We start from the raw sequence: 12,499 nt of genomic DNA on the forward strand, positions 1-12,499 counted from the left end.
AGAAAATTCATAACTGTGAAGGGCTTTTTTGGTAAATTATATTTTATCAAGATATCATCAGATCTGTGTGCACTCAGTCTAGTAGGAAACCGTATGCACGCAAGGTAATGTACACTGAATTTTTCTGACGCGTCTTTCACACAAAATTATACTTGTAATTAACTGCAATCAATAACTTTAGCATAGGAGTTGAATTTCGGAAATCTAATACTAAATGGGTCCCGCTTAATTAAAAAAAATTTAATATAATTTAATTGGTTTAAAACTTTTTATACATGATTTCGAAATTCTTAGAGGAAAATAAAGACTGAAGGGTTCATTCGTCCTCAACATACACATTATTATAATTTTTTGCGTTTTAATAAAACCATTGAACAAAATTTGCTTTCAGTACTACATACCTGAACCTCCTGATAGCGCACCAACACCCAATGCACCTGAACCACCTGAAATAAACAAATATGCAGCAGTTTCAACTTTCAATATTTTAGGTTTCTTGTGATTTAAATAGTTATTTTAATAAAAACCCATCGAAAAATTCCAGAACTATAAATTAATGTCCATTTTACAGGCATACCTAATTCGTGCCTAATGGTATACGCCGGGTATTCTTCAATAAGTGCCAACTCTGATAGTTAGTTGTGTCCAACATCGGTTGATTTATTGTATTTAGTATTAGTTTGTTTTATGCTTTCTAGTTTAAATTAAGGCCCAAAATGAGGTATATTGTACGCCCCAGAGGATCTACATATTCTTTACCTTCGGTAAAATAGATGGGTAAATTATCATTTATCTGGACTTGTTACATACACTAGAACAACTCAGCGAATAGTAGCTAGCAATTTCTTCAGTATCCTAGATTACGAGGAACTTTAGTTTAGGTGCAATATTACTAACCTCTTTTCTGGTTAAATACTTGGGTAATATTTTGGCATAGCGGTTTTCAGTACATAAGGGCAATCACGACCAGTGTTAGGTCTTGGAGCAAAAACAATTTTACTTTACACCTGACTGCCACTGGCTCCGACATAGCAATGTGAATACTCTACATCTAAAATTTTAAAACACCATTCCAGAATTTTAAATGTTTATTTTATAGAATTCTATTCATATATTTTCAATTTATACACTATAAACACAATAACAAAAATTTAAACTTATCTGCACCAGCGTGAATAAGCCTGGCCTAATATTCTGAACTCGACGCAACTTTAGGAGGAAGATTACCGCAAATTCAAACACAAGGATTTCATCCTTTCTAACGCAGCTAATTTTCTAAATATATTTTACTAATATTCGCAGCGGGACAGCGGATTCCATTTCATTCACCCAAAACTCAAATGTTTTAACGCAATAATATCGCAAAGGAAACATCGACTCAAAATCAAAATATTAAAATCTATAGAATATTACAAAATAAACTTGGCAGTGCTGGAATGGCATCCGCTGTTGCCATTCCAGCACTGCCAAGTTTTTCTTCCTGCAGCTGTTGATAGACTTATCCTCGCTGTATGATGAGAGGTACAACATCCTCCCACACTGAATTTCTCAAAATCAGACATTGCACAAAATTTTCTAACATTACGAATAAAACAAAACAGTACTATGTATTAGTTTAGAAAACACATAAAAGAAACTCGATTAACATACAATATATATGACAGATCATACTAAAATGAGATCAATAAAGAATAAACTTCTAATTAAAGTCATTGCTAAAGAAAAGAGGATATAAGTCCAAAACGTCTATATTGTACATTATTTCTATGAGCATGTCCTTGGTTTTTAGAGTCTACCGTATCTAGATCTGTTTTCAGTTGCCAGATTTAGCACAGGATCACTGTTGGTTGAAACTGCTAGAGGATACAGGTTTTTGATTGGTCTTACCAAATATCCACTGCTTGTTTTTATCTGTACCACTCTGGTAGCCCCATCGCTGCTACTGAATATTTTTACAATTTTGCCCATTGGCCACATTACACGTTTTTTATTGTCTAGTTCTGTGAGGACTACGTCCCCCACCTTTAGGTTTTGACATGAAGCGCTTGCCTTCTGCACCAGTTGAGCCAGAAAGTCCTTGCAGAAGCGACTTCTCAGTTCTTGTCTCAACGTATTGCAGTAATTTACACGCACATTCAGTTTCTGGGAATCGGTGTAATCCAGATCTGGTACCCCCACTTGTTTTACGACCTGATTTTAGACTTGTTTTTAGACCTGTTGTTGTTTTTGTGTTATTGTTTTTCGGGGTAGGTTATTTTTTTTTAATTTTCCATAATGGGTGAGTTTATGAGGAAATTTACTAAAGCTCTGCTATTGGAGTTAGCAGAGGAGTTTGAAACAAATGTGTCTCAGGCAAATAGAGTAAGAGAAATTAGGCAGGCTATTCTAAATGCCGAGGACTATGAAGAAGAAGCTGCGAAAGAATACGCGGCAAGAATTTGGGCTACGGCTGAGCAGCGAAAAGCAGAAGAAATAGCCGAACAAGAGAGAGCAGAGCGGGAACGTGAACAAGAGAGAGCAGAGCGGGAACGTGAACAAGAGAGAGCGGAACGGGAACGGGAGCGGGAGCGAATTTTTGAATTGGAAAGGTTAAAACTGATGAATGTGGTTCAGACTAATAGCCAAGCGTCCACAGTTTCGAAAGTTGAACAATCTAGAGAAAAAAAGGTTAATTTGAAAGATCTAGTACCGCGTTTTGAACCGAGTAATATAGATATTTCATTATTCTTAATGCTATTTGAGAAACAAGCTCAAAAAGAGAACGTTAATGAGATTGATAGGGTCTCGCAATTAATTCCTTTATTACCTTACGATGTAGTCCAGTTAATAATGAAAGAACCAGCGGATAAAGGGGATGATTATCAGCATGTTAAGAAATTACTCATGCAGAGATTCAAGCTTAGTTCTTGGGCACTAAAAACAAAATTTGAAGAACATTCTAGAAAAAACGGAATGTTATGGGTGGATTTAGTGTATCAATTGAGAGTGTATTTAGAGAATTGGTTGGATTCATTAGAAGTTCAAGATTTTGAAAGTCTTAAGGAACTTATGCTCACTGAGGAAATTAAACGACGAGTCCCTCTAGAAATAAGAGAGCACTACTTAGACAATTGGGAAGAATTTAAAACAGCTTCCATTTTAGCAGAGAAATGCGACAAGTATGAGGCTTTGCGAAGAGATACGAGGAAGTTAGAACAGAGAGCGGGGTTAAAGAAACCATTTGAGAAAGATAGAGAGCGGTATGTAAATTCTAACTGTAGTTATAATCAGAAAAGTAGTGGTCATCAAAGAATTAAATCAGAGGAGCATAGAAAAGTGGAGGCTCCTAAAAAAAGCAAGTTTTCAATGAAGCAGGTTTCGAGAAACAGCGGAAAATAAGGTGTTACCAATGTGGAAAGGACGGACATATCCGACCTAACTGTCCACTGGAAAAGAATAAGGCTAATCTGGTGAATAATCTAGGAACGGAGAGTTTAGGAAAATGTTTTGAGCCGTATTTCAAGAAAGCAGCATATAATGGGATAGAGAGAGAATATCTGAGAGATACTGGAGCTGGTATAGATCTGTGTAATAGAACTTGGATTAATACTAGTGACTTATTAGGGGAAACTGTATGGGTGAAACAGACTTTGGACACAGAATGTAAATGTTTACCTTTGGCGAAAGTCACCATTGAAGGTGATTTTGATGTGGTCACCACAAAGGCAGCGGTTACTCCGGTAGAGTTAGATAAAGAGTACTATTTGTTAGGGAATAAAACTGCACAGTTGATTGAGCAAATTAGGGAACGACCGGTTCTCTTGAATGCTGTGGAGACTCGTAGTCAGGCGCATGCGCGCAGGAGTTTAGAGAAAGCGAGTGCAAAAGACTTAGATTCCAGATCGGAAGAAAAGAAAGAGATAGAAAGTGAAAGGGCCGTCAAAAATGAGCATTCGGAAGAAAGGAAGTTAACCAGTAACACGGAGGAGAACATTAAAGTTCCAGACATCAGTTTAGAGGAAAGGTCTATCATTGTGGATGTTTGGCCAGCAGAATTCTTGGAAGCACAAAAAACTTGCGCTAGTTTAGCGACCCTGTGGAAGAAAGGGGAAAGTGAAAATGAAAAAGAGTTTATAATAGTCAAGGAAAGACTATTCAGACTGGCAAGTTCTAAAAAAGGGGAAGATAAGCGTCAGCTGTGTGTGCATCTCGTTTTTAGGAAAGGGATCTTGAAGTTATGCCACGAGGAAATCTCTGTTCATTTAGGGTTTCTGGCCTAATTGCTACCAGGAAATTGAAGAATTTATGAGGACGTGCGATATTTGTCAGCGTGTAGGTCACAATAAGGATAAAAAGAAAGCCCCTATGAAGATTGTGCCTGTTATATCAGAAGTGTTTAGCAGATTAAATATTGATGCAGTAGGACCTATGATCCCTAGTTCGCGTGAAAATAAATGCTTAATTACGTCTATTTGTGTTGCTTCCAAATATCCAGATGCCATTCCTGTACAGAATTTAAACTCTAAATGTGTGATTAAAGCCTTGATACAAATCTTTTCTAGATCAGGTTACCCTAAGGAAATTCAGTGGGATTTGGGTAGATCGTTTACCAGTGAACTTACATCTGAGTTCTTTAGTAAGTTCGGAATTAAGGTGTATCATTCTTCTGTGTGTCACCCTCAAAGCAATTCTGTTCAAAGGTTGCATTCCACCTTGAAAAGGGTATTGAAGGCTTTGTGCTTGGAAAGTGGGAAGGATTGGGAAGAATGTTTGCCATTTGCTTTGTTCGCCCTGAGAACTGTTAGCCATGAGAGCACAGGTTTTTAGTCCCTGCGAGTTAGTACATGGAAAAAATTTGAGAATGCCTCAAACGATTGTGTTTGAAAACTGGCTAGATGAAGAAATTTCAGACCCCACTGTGGTCAAGTATGTTCTAGACTTAATAGACAGATTAAAGAAGTGTCAGGAGCTGACTGTAGAGAGGATGAAAGAGTATCAGAGTAAAAGGAAACTCTGGTATGATCGCAACGCTGTTACGAGAAGGTTTAAGATCGGAGATCTCGTGCTTGTTTTAGCCACGTCTAAACCACACAAAATGGCTGTGAACTGGATAGGGCCAGGTAAAGTAACTAGTGTGATTTCCGAAACCAATTATACGGTAGAGATTCCGGGTAAGCTTAGCAGTGACACCATTTATCACGTAAATTTGATGAAACCTTATTATCACCGCCTTGAGTTTGTGAATCTTGTGATGGAAGAGGTCATGGAAGATATTGAGGGAGAAGTGGATATTCCTTATCCCTTGGCTGATCCAACTCAGGTAGATTTTTGGAAAATAGTTGGAGATAGTAAGCTAGAAGAAAGAGCTTCGGCAGAGGAAATAGGGAAATTCCAAGAAGTTGTAAGGAAGTATGGAGCGGTGTTTTTATCCGACCCCGGCTGTACGTTTTTGGTCGAAATGGATATTAAATTGTTGGATGAGACTCCGGTTAGTGTCAGGCCTTACCGAATGTCGGCGAGACAAACCGACATCCTAAAAGAGGAAATTAGGCGGTTGCTTGAGTTAGGAGTCATAGAAGTCAGACAATCTGATTATGCTTCGTCTATGATTTTAGTAGAGGTCCCAGGTAAAGATCCCCGTCCTTGTATAGACTACAGAAAATTAAATTCAAAAACTATGACCGCATTTTTCCCCTCTTCCCAATAGTGAAGAAAAGGGTAGAAAAAGTCAGCGCAGCTCCATTTATCACAATCATGGATCTAACCAAAGGATACTTCCAGATACCACTCACAGAGCGTGCACAGAGGTATGCGGCATTTGTGACGCCCTTTGGATCTTTCATCCCGAAGAAAATTATGTTTGGGCTTTTAAATGCGCCATTCTATTTTTGTAAATTGATGGCTCAAGTTTTAGGAGGGCTGGACAATTTTATTCTACCGTGTATTGACGACATCGCAGTCTTTTCGCCGACTTGGGACAGGCATATGAAGGATTTGGATGTGGTTTTAGGAGGCTAAATTGACTGTTAAGCCCTCGAAATGCAAATTCGCACAAGACCATGTGAAATTTCAGGGTCATGAAGTAGGGTCTGGGAAAAGGTCGCCTAGTGAGGCCAAGATTCAAGCAATCAGAGATTTTCCGATCCCCACTACTAAAACACAGATACGTAGCTACCTTGGTACTGTGGGCTACTATGCAAGGTACATAAAAGACGACGCTCGTATTGCGGCACCTTTGACAGACGCTTTGAGGGGGAAAAACAAAAAAGAAAAAGTTATTTGGACAAAAGAGTGCGACGAGGCTTTCAATAAACTGAAGACCAAACTAGTAAAAAGTCCGGTTTTATTTGCACCAGATTATTCTAAAGAATTTATTGTGCAGACAGATGCCAGCTTATATGGTGCGGTTATTGTGTTGTCTCAGATTCAGGATGGGGAGAAACACCCTATACTGTATCTTAGCAAAAACGTTTACTAAAGCGGAGCGAAAGTATAGCACCATTGAAAGAGAGCTAGCAGCTATTATTTATGGACTGAAGAAACTAAGTCATTACTTAAACGGACAGAAATTCAAGATGCAGAGGGATCATAATCCGTTGACTTTTTTAAACAAAATGATGAGATCAAATTTTCGTTTGACTCGCTGGGCATTGTGTCTCCAACAGTACAACATTGAAATTGTTCATAGGCCAGGCAAATTACACGGTAATGCAGATGTCTTGAGTCGTGCCCTAGTCTAGTGACTGAATATCACTAGTGGATACAAAGTAAGGTAAAAAGTAATGAAAATGGGCGAAAATGATTTTTGTAGAGTTTTGGAATTATATTTGTGTAGATTCAAAATTGTTTGCATTGTGTGTTTCATTTTCAAAAAAAAATTGTTAGAATTAAATGTTTTATCTTAAGTATTAGCATTGTGTAAAATTTGAGGAATATGCTTTGTATAAGGCACACATTAGGAGTAGTTTAAATTATTTTTGTTGTATTTAGGCGGTTGTGTTGTCTAAACATAAGTGCAGGGTAATGTAACTGGCTTCTCTATTATCACTTAAATGGTTGCCACTTGTGTTTTGAAAGCAGTGAAATGTATTTAGAATGTTTCCTTCCATAGTCAAGAAAAATTTCTTTATGAGGGGAGGAGTTGTGATAAGGTCACATAAAAGAAGAACAGACTGAAGATTAATATGGACAAGGATGTCTCGTGAGAATAAGCTGAAATTATTATTTTTTAACTTACAAACAGGTTTTCAATAGTTGTTAAAATAGTCTTTATTAAAATAATTAAATTGTTGGCAATGTTAAAAACGCAAGCTCGAGAGCCACGAAATGCTCTCGCACATAAAATGTATAGAATTTGATTTTTGAAATAGATAGGTTTTTCTCTGCAGAATTGTATGTAGCCATTTTTTTTAGCATTCAATAAATTTTATTATGCTGTGTTTTGTTTTCAACCTAATGTCACAACCCAGGGTCAGCATAGCGGTTTCGGCCACTACACCACAGCCCATACATACAGCCGCAGTGAACCAAAGGCAAAAATTTATCTTTTTGTTTCCATAATAGGTGCTACTAGAAATGTTCCAGGATATTCCGTTCTTCATTCGTGAACGAATACACTTCCAGTATGATAGCGCACCAACAGACTTTCGCGCTGAAGTTTGCGATTAATTAGATGTCACTTTTGCGGCGCTATGAATCAGCCGTGGCGGACCAGTCCCTTTGCTACGCCGAACACCTTATTTTTCGAGCATCGATTATATTTTGTGGGATATCCGAACTGACTTGACTATGCAACTCCAGTTGACTCAGCAAGGATATTGTTACTCGAATATCAGTAGCTGCTGCGTCTGTGCGTCAAATACCTGGCATCATTGGGATTGTACACAACTCTCTCCCCAGATGTCGTCGAGTATGTATAGCTGTTTGTATTCAGGAGTTTGAACTGATGTTCAAAAAACAATATGAGCAAGATGTTTACATCTTGTTTCAAATGAAGTAAGACATCCCATGTTTATGATTTAATAGATGGATTTCTACCTAACTTTCCTATTTAGATATACTTTATATCTTTGTTCTGCACCTCTCTATGAAGTTTGCACCATGAATTTGGAACCATTCGGTATAGGTTAGAAAAAAATTATTAAAAGTAGAATAAAAATCAATCGTAAATAGGGTTTTGTGAAATTTATTTTGAAAGAAAAAAATATTAACAACAAAAAGTCCGATCTGAAAATATAGATATGATTTAAATGTTATTTACAGTCTGAAAGCAGTATTTTTAGACGTCAGCTTACGTAAATGTCTATATATTTTTCATAATACATGAAAAAATGATTGCTCTTTATCTGATAGAAGCCGGTGCTGTTGTACTGAAATTGCTACTACCATTCATATCGTTAGGAATTTTGTACATAGTGGATAATTTTAGTGAAATTATATGTGGAATTTCTATATTTTCCGGCATAATAATATAACATGACGACCATGAGACAAATCATGCTTTGCTGACAATTTAAGACTAGAGAGGCCAGTCTATTTAACATTCAGTAAATGGCTATCGCGCTATTTTGGAGAGATAATGCCAAACTGACGACTGTTTTAGCGACATATATTTGCCTATTTTTGTCAATAGACGCCCTGCCCCGTGACAACGCTGCAGCAGTGTGTTAGGAGCTCCTCGTTGAACGAGTTATAACCGCGGTAATATTTGTCGTGTGTCTACAAGGTTAGTAACATCGTAAAGGTCTCAACAAGATACAAATTTTGATGCTTGATTTGTGTTCCTACGTCTTATAATTCCGGAGTTATTGAAATTTTTAAATTCTCATCCATTGTTTACGCATGAGCCTATGTTTTTGAATGAAGAACCGGAAGAAGAAAATGAAGTGCTGCTTTATGCTCCGTCGTTGTTAAGTGATTACTCGCGACCAAATTGCCTTCTGTTCTCAACACAGATATCTGGAGAAAGCTGGTGCATTCCGCTTTCTAACGGTGCAAGAATTGTGTTTGTGGTGTGTGTTTAAGCAGAGTTATAATTATTTTAATTAGAGTCCATAAAGTGTCATTTTTGCGGATTTCTTCTAGGATATCTCGGCTTCTATTTGGAATATCATCATCATTTATCCTCGGCAAAGTAGGTCTTCTTGTACTCTTTATTTCGGTACCCTTGCTTTGAATTTATGTTTATTAGTTCATCTGCTATGCACACTTTTGTGTTATTTTTATTATCCGTAACTCGTATTCCCCCCTACTAACTTCTTCCAAGTCGAATTTTTCGACGCAGGGGTTGCAAGGTTGTTGTTTTCTCAAGAAGCCCCTCAGGGTTAGCATATTAACAACGACCTTTCCCCTCCACCTACAAAGCGCTTGGCACAGAATCTGTTGACACCTGTGACATTAGAACTTTTTACCGCGCGGCTTTGTTTATGTTCCGAACTTCAACTTTCTCATTTATTCGCCCATTCATGTTTATGTTACAATCTTTTTATACTTTATAAATGTAAATTTATTGATTAATGAAATTTACTGATTGTATTATAAATTACTGACTACTGATATAAATTTAATAACTTTGTGTTTGCACTTTCTAACCTTTTAAGTTCTCAGTCCAACATTAATTTTATTTCCTCTATGACTTTCTAGTTAAGCTGTCTTCAAGCCTTTTCCCCTCTTCTTTCCCCCTTTAACTGACTTCCCCTTCTTTTTATTTCTCTGATAACTTCGCTTCTATGTAACTTAGCGGCCTCAAACTCTTCTTTTCATCCCCTTGTTATCCTGTTATTCCCTTTTAATTTCTAAGTTTTCTCCTTAACTACATTAGATAGCGCCGTCTTTTCTTTTTCCCCTCTTGACACTTTACCTTATTTTTTTTTTCTTTTGCTGACCACCTCTTTCTTTCCACCCCAACCCTCCGCACACCTTTTTTTATATTTTAATTAATCCTTTTTTTTTTACAGTTTCCTCTAGTGGAAACACCTCCACATTCTTCCTGTTGTAAACCCGCAACCTCTTTAAGGTCCAGGCTCTCCTATTACTACTCTTTCTGCACCTGCGATTCTCCTTCTGTTCACGTTTCAGCTATTCCTTACATTCTCCCCCATTTTTCATCACTCATCTCTTCTCTTTGCTATCTTTGACTTATTAACATTCTTCGGGCCTCTGGCATACCACTACAACCTCTCGGTTTACGTGTTTATCACTTAAATATATGTGTATACTTACAAAATATCATGTGTACTGCTATTTACTGTGCTTACTGAAACTTTCGTGCATTAATAATTAATTATTTCCATCACACATTTGCTGTGTTGTGTACTGTAACTCTCACTACGTGCTCAGTTTCAAGTTCTGCGCAAGTGATAATTTGTGTGCACTTTACTTTGTAATTCTTCCTGCGGGCTCAATTTTAAGCACTGCTCAAGTGAACTACAGTTATGCAGTGGCTTTGTGATTTAGTGTATTCAGTGAATTAGAGACTCAGTGCCTTAATATAGAGATCTCAACAGCTTCCTAATATAAGACTTCAACAGCAGTGCTTTAATACAGAGATTACAGTGCCTTAAGATAGTTCCTTGTTATAGTGCCACAATTTAGTGCTCAGTATAGTGCCTCTAATTGCCATAATATAGAGATTTCTACAGCATTCAGTGAGATAGTCTACACAGTGAAATTAGAGACTTAGTGCATAATTTTAAAGATTCCAATAGCAATTAGTGACTCTGTGGAATAGCAGAATAATTTATATATTTTTTTATTTATCATTAGTGATTTCATACAATAGACTCAATGCAGTATGTCTGAAATGCGTACCTCCACACACTGCAGTGATCTAGATTTGCCAAATCACTTAGTTTCAACAGACTTCTCATATAGAGAAAAAATAAAAGCGGTCTTCGACGAGAGCGTACAAATAGCCAATACAGTTCGAGGTAATAAAAATATATTACCACGCCTCATAGCCACTCTAGAGATCTTTCGGGACATCGCATTACGTGGAACAGAGGTAGTCAACAAAGACGTGAACACTTCTGTAATCCCGCGCTGTACCACTGGCACTAACACCCCTTACCTTGAGGTGGTTACTTCAAGTACAAACACGGACTCCCTGCCAGTAACAGCAACTACGCAGGCTCCCAGGAACACAGGGGAAAGGCATAGCCACTTGAAGTCAGCGACAACACCATCAGCGATTGTGCCCCAGAAACCAACCTTTGCGGCAGTGCTTAAACAGTTCAGTAAACCCAGTCTGATCATCAACCCTTTAGAGAGTATCCATCCACGTGATCTAAGAACACAGTTACAAGAAAAGGTTCCCCTTAGTGAGATCCCAGTTGTCGTCAACGCTATCAAACCGGCTCCAAAAGGCGGACTAGAAGTTTTTTTGTAATACAAACGAGGAGGTACTCAAGTTACAGGAGCACATCAAAAAAGCTGAGGTCCAGGCAGAGGTTCGTCTCAGGCAAAAGAGGCAGCCGAGAATAGCCATCCATAATGTTCCAGAACATGTTAAACCAGAACAGCTCATCGCAGAGCTCAGCGCAACAGCAGGTCTATCAGCAAGAGTATACAAACCCCTGTTCCGACTTAAAGAGCGCCGAGCAAACAGAGTCAAATGGGTTCTCGAGTGTACCACGGAGAGCTTTGGAATCGCCATCAACATCAGACGTCTGTTCACGGCATGGCAGGCTCATACTATCACGGAGTTCTTGGGAATCCGTAGATGTTATAGATGCCAGCAATTCGGGCACTCCTAGGATCTCTGCCGCAGCAAGAAACAGTTCTGTGTCTTCTGCGCTGGGTCGCACAACACCAAAGTCTGTCAAGCAGAGTCACCAGCCTGTATCAACTGCGGGGACTGTAACTACCGCAACGGCACCTCCTACTACTTTGAACATCCGGCATACCACCCGGAATGCCCGATGTACCAGAGAGCCGTCTACAACACACGCTGCAACACACAATACTAAAGCTATAACATCACAGCAGCCTACCAATGCTATGTTACTACCTAATGCGTCTGAAGAAAGCAACACTTTCTCACAAGAGATCCTATCGACAAATATCGACAACCCAGTCAACCTGATTCTAACTCATTCTTCAGCAGGCTCCATAAAATGCACGCAAATTAACCTCCAGCGGGCAGAAGCAGCTAATACTCAACTAGTGCAGCATGTCCTCGATCATGAGATAGATATCATTCTTCTCCAAGAGCCTTACTGCAGAAATGGCGCAATAGGCTGCCTACCACTCTCATGAAAGATCTTCCAGCGGAAAGCGCAACTTGCTACGAACTACCCCCGAGAGCGGCGATCATTTGTTGTAATCCACAATGGTCCCCACTCATTATCAAGCAGGCACGAGATCATGTTGCAATTCTTCTGAATTATAATAACTCCCAGATTATCCTATCATCCGTCTACAGCTCTCCACCAGAAGACATCAGCAATGCAGTAGATAGTATAGCAGAAATACATAGAAAACATACTACCATTCCTCACGTAATAAGTGGAGACCTAAATGC

General features: G+C 38.5%; 1 protein-coding gene across 1 annotated transcript in view; it reads right to left on the bottom strand.

Annotated features, from left to right (window-relative positions):
* The window catches only part of LOC118205220 (uncharacterized), a 219,106-nt gene that overhangs the window by 76,764 nt on the left and 129,843 nt on the right, over positions 1-12,499 (bottom strand). Inside the window, exon 25 of the mRNA XM_085827386.1 lies at positions 402-446. Coding sequence (XP_085683512.1) covers positions 402-446 — 45 coding nt within the window. The remainder of the gene's footprint in view (positions 1-401; positions 447-12,499) is intronic.

Source organism: Stegodyphus dumicola, chromosome 12 (genome assembly GCF_044657685.1).
Source record: "Stegodyphus dumicola isolate Sdum_Otavi_A_Nest chromosome 12, ASM4465768v1".
NCBI classification, from domain to species: domain Eukaryota; kingdom Metazoa; phylum Arthropoda; class Arachnida; order Araneae; family Eresidae; genus Stegodyphus; species Stegodyphus dumicola.